This window comes from Carya illinoinensis, chromosome 9 (genome assembly GCF_018687715.1).
Source record: "Carya illinoinensis cultivar Pawnee chromosome 9, C.illinoinensisPawnee_v1, whole genome shotgun sequence".
Taxonomy (NCBI): Eukaryota; Viridiplantae; Streptophyta; class Magnoliopsida; order Fagales; family Juglandaceae; genus Carya; species Carya illinoinensis.
In genome coordinates, this window is record NC_056760.1 from 44238570 (window position 1) to 44250544 (window position 11975).

The window sequence follows — 11975 nt, forward strand, 5'->3', positions numbered from 1 at the left end:
CTTCATATACTATTGTGTTTAAATATTGAGATGATCTTAAATAATTTGAATTGATCTATGAATAGTAATATTATAGATCTTAATGAAATGTATTTAAATGTAAATAAGTTGAGATATGTGTTTGAACTTATGAAATAAATTGAGATGAGTTTAGGTTTTTTATATAAATCTCATCAATGATTGATTTGAGATAAGTTTAGCTCACTCCAATAACTAAACATAATTTCAAGGTGGCATCTTTAGTCTTTTTCAGCCCTACATCGTTAAAATTAGCATCCAGTAGCTTGAAATGAACGCCCAAAAAACCAATAGAAACCTTCTTATATTTGAGCACGTTAAAGTCACTAAACTTTGAAAAAAAAAAAAAAAAAACCCCTCGTGGGGGCAAAATGACATTCCTTCTCATATTAAAAAGTCCAAATGAATATAATCGGCTCCTTATTTATGTCAAGACTCCCATTTTGTTTTTGTTTATTTCGAGAACAAGCAGCTAATGAACATCTATGACAAATTACCTGAACGGACCGGGGAAAAAAAATTGTCTTCATAATAGCTCTTATACACAATGGTGCTCCTATATATCACCATGAGAAGGGGGGGAAATAATCAACTGTCTTCCATAACTAATTAAAAAGGAAAAAGAAAAGTTTTCTACTAGCCATCTTAGCATTGACATTGACTATGTGGATATAGATAGCATAAACACAACGGAAGATATGGCATGGCAACAGCTTGCTGCAGTTTTAGAAGAGTATGTTAAGATAGAGAACAATCCATCCAGCCATTGAAATGACAGCAAATATATGAACCCAGAATAGGACAGCAGCTGCTTCCCTTCCACAACCTCTTAAATTGGCGACAGCACCTACAGAAAAGGAATAGGTTGGTAAGACAACCAGTTTTTCATTTCCATCTTGCTGCTCAAAGATGAAACATTGAAAAAGTAATGATAAAATATTGAATAATAGTGAATAGTAGTGGAGTGATCTCAATTAAATGCAATTAAAGATTTGCATCCAAAAAAAAAAGATCTGCATCCATAGTTTTTTCCTCCGAATTTGTTCAGGGATGTGTCTAGAAATGAGAATCAGGTGTTACCAGCAAGGACAGACGTTGGCATTGAATGCTGAAGAAGTAGGACAAACCGGAACATCTTATCACCGGCTGGGAGGAAACCAAGCTTATCAGCCAACATGACAATTCCAAGTCCCACAGGAGGCACCAAAACTAGCCGCCCAAAAATAATAGCAGCAGTTGTCCTTAGACCAAGTTTTGAGCTTCCAGGTCCTGCAAGTAGCACATTTACACTCAGTTCAACCTTGACAAGTAGGATAGATACATGAATATGTATGCCCTCATGCATTCCTTCTCTTTTTGAAAGGCCGACAGACTGATATTTTTAGACAGAACTGTTTTAAGGCAAAGAAGCAGTATATCCATTCTTCAAAATGCAGAATGAATCACAGGCAGAAATTGGAGGAAAAATGATCTATATTTTGTACTCACCATCAACAAGGTTGCCTCCCAATGCTAACAGAATGCATGGAATCATGGCCTCACTGATAATCACAAGAATTTTCATTAATAAAATAAAAGTCAAAAGAGATTGAAAAACAACTATTTTGTTGCTGCTAACATCCTATCATTCAAAACATATGTATCATTCGTAATGCTCTCATGCATTCTATATAACAGAGCACGTCCATCCATAACACATGCTAAAGATGCTTTTCTCAAATAAAAAAATATAATATAATAAAATATATGAACACATAGATGACCATATCCTTTTAATTTGGTAAGGTTTGAGATTTCAATTTACAATGTACTTTCTTAGGTGACACTGCAAAATTTTGACCATCTTGTATACCAGAAATTAGAGTATGTAAATTTCAATGTTGATAACCTTTTCTTTAAGAGTGTTCTTCTAGCTTTAAAACTTCTGAATTTTGAATCAAAGGTTATCAATATTCCATAATTTCAACTCCCAAATAACCACTAAAACACTTTCAAATTTAAAAAGGACTGTTTCTTTTTTAAGTTAAACTTTATTGATAACAAAAAGAAAGCAAACCCAGACATATGGAGTATACAGGATATACACCTAAGCAGAAAAAGGAAAATAAGTAAATATCCTGATAACTATACATAGAAGAACATGATTGGGCAACCATCCAGAAGAAAAAAAGCGGTATTTAAAATCTGAGATATACAAAAAATATAAGCTACATCCCAAAGACTTCCTCCAATTACATGAATCAATGCAGTCGAAAATCTTATATTAAACATACATTCCGTACCCTTTCTACATTATCACCACTATTTAAGGTCTTTAAGAAATTTACATGCACTTAAACTGAATATATAAACCATCCCTTTTTCTCAGCAAGTTATTTCAACTTGCAAGCAAAAGGTTACAGAGAATAAGTGGTACAAGCGGCAGAGAAGAAGAAGAAGAAGAAAAACAAGTGCAGTGAATGAGATGGAGAAATGGGTCAGGGCAGTTTTGAACGGAATATACTAACCACTACTTGCATTGTTGAGATTCCTGTATTTTTTTTTTATACATTTTTCATCTGTCTAGAAGTAACCTATACCTACAAACACTATCAGGACAGTAATGTGCAGTGCTTACAAGTATCTCAAAACAGAAATCCAACACATATCAACTTACGTAAACAGCCGGTAATGGTAAGCATATACTTCGTATTAGATTCAATTGAGCATACCCAAGAATAATGCAGCTATCAGTGAAGAAGAAAAAGGGAGCATCCGCTGTAAAGATCAATCGCTTAAAAAATGGTACCGCACCAAGTACCATAGCTAGCACCTACATCAAATTGTGAATACCAATTAGATGGAGTGTGTCAGAGTTCTTTTCCCCATAAAGAAAGAAACGGGAGAGAAATGCACAGACATACTCAACTAGGAAGTACTACACACCAGGTGTTTGCTACAAATAAATGGTTTGCCATTTCAAAATCAGGTAACTTAGCTCAAGACCAGGATCATACAAGAGCTTTCAAAATATAAAGATTTACAGCTAAAATTTAGAAAATCATCTCAAGCCACTTAAGCTCTTGCATAACTCAGAAGCTTGGCTAATTCACCAGGAAACCATTTTGGATGATTTTGATCTTGGATTCAAACAAAAGCTAAGATTTTAGTGATTTGAGTTTTTTCGAAATCAAATAAAAAGTACTCTTGTTAACAATTGGTTATATATAACTCATATATACAAAATCTCTGTCAACTTACAATAACGTGAAATTAACCAGACTAAACTCAATAAGTAGAAACTTACAGAAGCAATGATAGGGGGCTGAAGTATTTGCTTGAGCTTCAACTTCTCATATAGAAACACGAATAAATCTTTAATCTGCATCAATAATCATGAAATGCAACAATCAGTCTACCAAAGAAAGATATTTAGTCTATTGGAAGATCTTTTGGTCTCTTTGCATGTTACAGCGGTAAAAGGATGGTGTATACACGATTATCACATTTTGTACCTCTCAAAATTGGGACTTTCAATTTTTATAATATCTTTTACTCGCATAAATATATATATATATATATATAGTGACTTTCTACTCTGGTACTGTGAAGATATTATTAAATCTGCCATACAACTATTAGAATCTGAGATTTTTTAAGTATGGTACACCACCTCCTACCTAGTGTACTAATGAGGTATAATATGCAGTCTACAACTAAACTTCTTTTTATAAGTAGTCATTAATTAAAATTTAACTTAAATAAATATATGAATTTAAAAAAGTCATTGTCTTCATATTGGGCAAATTATCAACATGTATATGATGTTATATAGTTTCACATCAACAGGAAAACGGGTTATAAGCCAAGGTTATCTGCAGCCATAGATACATGAAAGAAGCCACTTTAGATATGAGGGGAGACTCTTTTCAAAAGCCATAATTTCACCTTATGCAAAAGAATTTCTGATTGACTAGCAAGTGGCTACACAGTTCTCAACATTTAAATTTGTCTCACCTTTCCTTTCGGCAAAGCATTTGAATTTGTTGATGCAGCCTCCTCCTGTGTAAGCAGTGGAACTTGCTCAGGTGAGCCATCTTTTGGAGGGCTCTTCAAGGGAAGACTTCCATCCTCAATGTCAAAGGTACCTTCGGAAGGAGGTGCTAACATGTTAAACACATATGTGTACAAGATGATGGCACCAACCTGCATTGCATTATTCATAAGATGATGGCGATACTCATTGAAAACTAAAGATTAGAAAATGAACTTGTGAATCAATATATTTAAAATTGTAGCTCATTAATAAAAAGAATATTTGTAATTAGAATAACAATATCAAAAAGTCCAATGGCCAAGTAGAAATAATAGAAACCTACCCACTGTCCAAATGAAATATAGGCAGTCCCATCTGTGCTACATTTTTCTGAGTCGCCAAAAGGGTTGGATTTATCTCTGCATAGAGCCGCGATCAAGACAAGTGGTACATTCCCAATATTCCCTGTATTCAATGTGAAGATATACAAATTCAAGATAAGCCAATATCGTAAAGCACAAAGACAAAATAGCCAGAGCGGTTTATATAGATATAACAATCAATCAATACACCATTAGTCCCATCTTCTGAGAGCTAAATCTGAATGTCAAGTTCAAAAGTACGAAATGAAATTTGAAAAACAGCAGAGAGACACAAAACGTGATTCTTCTAGTTGAATTATTTATTTTTTGATAGGTTTTCTAGTTGAATTTATTTCCAGATGAAGTGGCTTACCAATTCCGATTTGTATGACTGAAAACTTGAAGAAAGGGTATGGTGGGCGGACAAGCGATGCGACAACAAAACCTATTAATGAGCCTGATATGCTACCCAGAATAACATTCATAGGAATAAACCACCTACAAAAGGATGCAATTGTTGTTGATTAACAACAAATGTTATGCTTAATAAGCAGAAGACAGATAGAAATATACAAGGAACAGAGATATATAATTATTACCACTCAAGCATTTTCTCTACGGTAATAGCTTGACCGAGTTGAGAAAATATCAAGCACGGAAGTAAAAGCGAAAAGACCAACTGTCAGAACCAACACAAAATCTCAATTATTTACGAAGAAGGGAAAGAGGTAAATTGCAGAGTTGCTCATAAGGGGAAGGACAAAAGTAATCAATGGCATACATACCCCATTTAGAAGTTTCCTTCCATTAGCGGGTAAAATGTTGACATACTTGGAAGCCATAAGAAATCCCAGGAAGCACATTGTGAAGACCTTCGCTATAGGCAATACCGCGATTTTGATGGTCCCCAACAACGACTCTCCTCCCGCTAACGCCGCCTGATCCCCCATTGCCACCGCCGATAGCAATCTCTGCATGCCTTCGGCTTCGTCTCCCAACTTCAAATATAACTGACGCTCCTCCGCAGCACATTCACCAACCCAATTATCCACTAAATAAAAATATTAATTACTCCGAGCCCCAATACCAATATCGAAAAAAGCTTCAACATTCAAAGCGTAAAAGGCCTAATCAACAAAGAGGTTTCCCTTCGGCAACAATGTCTTCTAAATTTTACTCTGCAATTTTCCATCAAACGAACAAAAAATTATCAACCCATAATCAACAGAGATAGCGTAATTTAATAAATTAACGAACAAAAAGAGAATTTAAGGATTGATGCAGCTGGAAAGAATACAAACTAAACACAATTGCGCAAAAATCCTAATATTCGAGATTTCGAATTATATACTGTGCGTAAGAGAATTTGAAATAAACCCCTGGATCGATTTTTTTTTTTTAATTTTTTTTTTTTATAAAATAGAAGGTAGAACATACTTATAAAAAAAGAGAGAGAGATAGAAGGTAGAACATGTACATGTATGGTATTTGAAGTGGAGGAGGATGGGAATCCGAATAGCTCTGGAAAAATGGAATCAGATCTATATATATAACAACGAAGCAAACAAAAAGAAGGCAAGTAAACAAAACAAAACAAAAAATAGTTTCCTCTCGTCGAATCCCCCCTTGGCCTCTCTCTCTCTCTCTCTCTATATATATATATATATATACACACGTATAGAGAGAGATGTTTGAGTTTTGCTTTACTTGTGACTCCTGGACCGGTTGCTTAGCAATGCTACCTTCCAATCAAAGTAGTGAATTATTTGATTTTTAGAAAAGAAAAATATAAGAAGCGTATTAATATTGGAGAGTGGCTGTAGTTGTCAAAGATACCCCTCGGTTTTCACCATAATGTCGAATTTATCCAGTTGTTGCCACTGGGACTGGTCTTCCGTACCAATGGAAATTTCCTCGCGTCTCCCTGTGGATATACTGATACTTTTCTCTCTCTTCCCTTTTTCGACCTTCCTCTGGAGTTTCCGCTTTCCATCCCTCCAACAAAGAGTTTGGATAAAAACAATACTACAAAGTACAAACAAACGGAACACTAAATTCAGAACCAATTACAATTGTTACTGCAATTTGTAATTTTATCAATCTTTAACCATATCCACTTATGTGTCAAATTTATTTATATTCCGATATATCAATTGACGATGATGTGGTTACATCTATAATGCATCCAATATCTACAAATTAATATACGTTATTATTAATATTAAATAATATTATTATTTTTTAATATAAAATAATTATTTTGATCAACTACATTAATAAAATATATAAAAAATTATATAAAAATAATTATATATATCAGAACTTAATTCTAGAACATGTCCCTCTATAAACTTTAATTTCTTGATTTTTAAAAAAATTTAGTAATAATTTAATGTTTGTTTTATAATATACGAAACTACATCATGTATGTGTTTGTACGTGGAAGATGACGGAATCCTCTAGAGTGATAGATGTCAATGTCAGATGTGGAATATTGTTGACAGGGCATGGTAATAAATAATTCCCCTCCCCTCAACTGTTTTATTCATTATTGGTTTCTTTTATCTAATTATATATATATATATAAATATATATACTAGTATATATATGAATAGAGGAAGATGCAATCATGCATGCATCTAACACACACATCTATATATTATTTATACAAGACAAATTTCATTTACATTTCAATGTCAATAATAGAAGCACATGGTCATGAACCTAGACATTACCTATTAGCATCAAACAACACTCTATTTATTCAGAATAATATCAGGGTATGCTATTATCTAAAATATGAAAAAGAGGGTGGAAGCAATTCGGTTAGCGTGCCCACCTTCTCTTCCCAACCGAATTTGAAGGGTGGTTGGACTGACTTAAGTTAATAATACAGTCGGCGTGCGATCTTTCTTTTGAAATTGTATGTTTTACAACATGAATTTTGTTATATATAAATAAATTTGTGTGCAGATTTATGTATTAATATTATTATTTTTATATTTAAAATTTAAATTAATATTATTTTTATTAAAATTTAACTTTATAACTAATCATATTAAATAAACACATATATTAATCGCTTAACACATTGCATAAATATATGTTATCAACTTAATTAAGTATATATGAATTAATTTATGGTAATCAAAGATCGCTATTGTAAATAATACAAAATATAAAATATAACAAATAAAATGTTGTAAATATTAGGACAGGGCAACGGGCCCCCACAACCGATCTTGTCCACCCAATCCGCTAGAGGACAGGCACGTAGCTTCCTTAAAGAAAATATATGGGTAGTGGTGCCCCAATTTCACCCTCCACCTATATACAATCAAAAACATTTAAACAATGAAATAAGATAAAAATTTTATAAAGAAATAATTTGATTTAAGTATTTATTAAATTTTAAGAAATAAGAGAAAAAAAGTTAAATAAAAAATATTATAAACTTAAATATTGTTATAATATTATTTTTATTTTAATATTTAAAAAAATTGAATTGTTTTTTATTTAGAAGTTTGAAAAAGTTATAATGATTAATTTGAAAATATCGTAATAATTAGTTTAAAAGTATTTGTGTTAAATAATATTTGTGAATGAAATGAGATGAGATAAGATAAAAATTATTTCCAAACATTCCCTAACTATAAATAGATAGTTTTCTTTCTTATCTAATTTCTTGTTGTCATGACTTCTCTTCTCTTCTCCCCATCCTTTCACACCTTATGGTACTCCACCGTTCTCTCTTCTCACTCATTTTCTTCTCCTTCACTTTTTTTCTTCTTCTTCTCCTCCTCTCAATCCACTTCTTCTTATCTACCCATGATCAAGCCATTGTCATGGGTCATGGCCAAGTCGCAGTCTACGAAGATATGACCACGACTTGGCCATGGGTCTCTATAACCTAAGATCACGATCATCACTGTCGATCTGTAATTTAAAGACCCATGGCTATGACTGTGGCTCTGCGAGCTTTATGACCCACAACTACGACAGTGGGTCTGTGGGGGGTTTATGAGTCATGATTGTGGCTGTGGGTTATGATCACAAGCATGGTTATGTGTTTTTGTGCATAGATATGAAGATCTGTGCACATATATGAGACTTGTTGGTTTTGTGCAATTTTTCTAATGTATATGCAACGTGGGTCACCTCTCTCCCTTCTCTAGCACGATTCGACCATTAATGATGTTTCTCTGATATGGATATCTTGCTTGGATATATCTTCATAGACTCAAATCTCATCGTAATATAGTTTGTTAGGTTTCCATGTCGGTTATGTCCTTCTAGGGTTTATCCTAATTGAAAGCCTCGATATCATAGAGATACCTGTGGTTGACTTTATCTCTAAGCCCATACGTTACGTTTAATGTGCTTTGGTCCTTTAATCACCCCTTGTACCATAAGCCACATGTGATAGTGGTCTTTAGTTGTCGGTGGCTCATTGCTTGCCTATTAGACATAATTTCACCCAACACCAAGTTATCTGAACTTAAATTAAAACAAGTACTTCAATAAAGCCCGTTTCAAAAATTGTGAAGACCAACAAACTAAAATTAATCTATATATTTTGACAAGAATGATGAAGAGTGGAAGTGTAAAAAAGTTGTGGAGTTAAAAAGAAGAAAAAGAGAGTAAAGAACGGTAATAATGGAACAAGATGAAATTCAGATCAAGAAACAACCAAGACTACGTACATACATGATTAGTAATTAATGTTTTTACTACATATAGGCACAAGTGTGGAGGCACTGTGCAAGCCGCTCACGTGGCATTTTGCAACGTCAGTGCTTATATTATTAAAAAAATAAAAATGGAGGAAGAAAAAAAAAACATCCATACACAGACCGCTTGGAAAGAAACCCATTTGGTGTTCTTCAAGAGTTTGCCTCTCACATTTCTCTTACACTTCAACCCACTCGGAAAACAAATCCTGCTTTCCACCGGTAATGCATCTCTCTCACTCTCTCTCTAGAACTTTCTGGTTAAATCTTGGTGGAAATCCATTTGAGTTACTTTCTATGGAAACCTCTTTTAAAAACCTTAGATTGACTCCAATACGTGTGTATCCCTTCAATACCTTCATTTCACTTCCTCTTCTCTTTAGTTGGTTTGTTTTTTCCCTAGGCGCCTTGAGAAAGAATCGTGCAGGGGGCTTAGGGTAACAATAATGAAATGCACCGTTTCATCAGAAGGGGTTTCTGTCCTGCAAGGCAATGCATTTGCATCATTTTAAAATCTCTCAATTCACTAAACACAGCGTGTCATGGTTGGCGTGCACGGGACCTTCCCCTTTATGCCTGCGTTTAGAGTTTTTTATTTTTATTTAATTAATGTTATCCCATAAGTACACAAAACCATGCTTTAAAGAAACATCAGTCTCTGTAATTAGGAAGTCCCCCAAGCAGAGCATTCTCAAAGGCTTATATATTATTCAAAAAATGTAAATTATTTGAAGAATTGCTTAAAAAAAGAATTCCATCCGATTATGTAAAAGGAAATCTAAAATACAACTCATTACAGTGACCTGCTACAATATGTAGAGTGAAGTGTTCATTTATCTAAAAAAATTTTATGCATATATTGCTTCTTTCTCCTTCTCTCTTTCTTTATTCCCAGCTTTTTTTTTTTTTTTTTTTTTTTTTTTTTTTTTTTCTGTTACTTTTTATTTTTATTTTTATTTTTTATTTTTATTTTTTAACTATTTCCTGCTTTAGTGGCATATTATATCAATGTTTAAGAAGCCATGTGTGTGAAAAAACTCTTAATAAACTCATTTTGTTTTCATTTTCTGATTTTTATTTTTTTGATTTAGGTTATTTTTATCATTTAGAGTGTGGATAGACACATTACAATCACATTAATAGGGAATATTAAAAATATTGAAAGATGTAAAGACATTGCAAATGTGCTAGATAAAAGGAATAAGTATATATACTTTTTAATATTCTCATACTATACTATAATCTCATTGTTTTATATTTTGAATTATTTTTTATTTGGCTTATAAATCTTTATTTTATGTGTTAGGACATGTATGACATTGTATGTAAAGAGATATTGTAAACTCATTGGTAGTAATTAAATGATATATTTGAAATAAATAAATAAAATATATAAAAGTATATTATTTAAATGGTATAAGAAAAAATAGATAAACTGATGTATGATATATTGTAAATTAAAGTCAGTATATAAAATAGAAAAAGTAGGTTTTGGTGATGTATTTTAAATGGCCTATTTAAGATTGTGTTATGAGTCTTACAAAGTGCTTAAATAACTTTAAAAACTCTTTAATGAAAAAATTAGGTTGTTTGTGTATTACATATTAAAGTACTTTTTAATATTAAATAAGCTAAAAAGTACGTTTGAGCTAGAAAAACACAATTTTCTCAAATGAACTTTTCTGAATAATCTAGACTACAGTTCAAATTTTAAAAAAGTGACAATAGACCAAAATACTCATACAACTTTAAGATAATTATAACTTTCAAATTTTTAAATATACATTTATAATCTTCAAAAAATCAAATGATTGTCATTTCTACCTTATAAAATATTTTTTTTAATTTGTTTCCAAACAAATGTAACATGTTTGAAATTACTTAAACATATGATTACTAAACAGTAAATAATTTTTTAATAATACTAAAAGTTATAAGCTCTAAAGTTATAATTAAATATTTTTTCTACGGTAATCCCAAACATGTACAAAGAATAGAATAAAGAATCTATTGTAAATGTTAAGTTAAGCTAGCTGGCTTTAGTCCAGTTGATTCAGATCGACTCTGATCAAGAGTGAAAAATTAAGAAAGCTGCCATATATCAACGGTACTTGTAAGATAAAGACGTACGCGCGTTTTCATACATTCTGCATGCCCGTATGTATACGATCGAGTAGTACTTGTTGTAGTGCTCGTTTGAATGTAATCAAAGCTTCCCGCTTCAGCGAGCACTAGCTCTTGCTTATAATATGTGATGGACAGTGCGTTGCATGTGAAATAAGGCTTACTTATTAATGTCGATCTCCATCGATCATGCATCATTTCGGTCTTTTTAATATATATACGACTTGTTTAATTAATTCAGACTTGATCGGGACGCATATATACATCATGTGACGTATATAGCTAACAAATAACGGATCGATCTAGAAATCTAAATTTAAGCTGAGGCTTGCATGTGTAAAAGAGATCAGAGAGAACAGTACACAAATTAGAAGATTTACTCTAATCTAATTAATATTTTCTAAATGATTTGTATGTATTTTAATAAATATCTCTCTTAAAGTTTTTAAATACAGAGACAAAAGCAGCTTAAAGCTGAAATCTTTTTTTGTTTTTTGAGGAATTTACACTCTTAAAACAGACACAATAAGTAGTTATATATTCAGCACAAATATATAAAAGATCAGATCAAGATCATGAGAGGGCCGCGATCGAGGAAAAGTATGTGAAAGAAAGCTTTGCTTCGCTAGCTGTAGGTCACACTCCTGCCCATAAACATTGATCCGTACGTGGGGCCGAGGGTTGATTTAGATGATGATCAGTCATGCATATATATATATATTATAA

General features: G+C 32.4%; 1 protein-coding gene across 1 annotated transcript; it reads right to left on the bottom strand.

Annotated features, from left to right (window-relative positions):
* Positions 1–522: 522 nt before the first annotated feature.
* Positions 523–6050, bottom strand: LOC122275393 (protein PIN-LIKES 6). Its single transcript, XM_043084424.1, has 11 exons — positions 5873–6050; positions 5181–5573; positions 4995–5074; positions 4769–4893; positions 4377–4498; positions 4015–4203; positions 3305–3379; positions 2730–2830; positions 1507–1559; positions 1099–1287; positions 523–865 (listed from the first exon to the last, which is right to left on the bottom strand). Exons 2-11 carry the CDS (start codon positions 5370–5372, stop codon positions 744–746), a joined length of 1248 nt encoding a protein of 415 aa, XP_042940358.1. The 5' UTR covers positions 5373–5573; positions 5873–6050; the 3' UTR covers positions 523–743.
* Positions 6051–11975: the final 5925 nt, after the last annotated feature.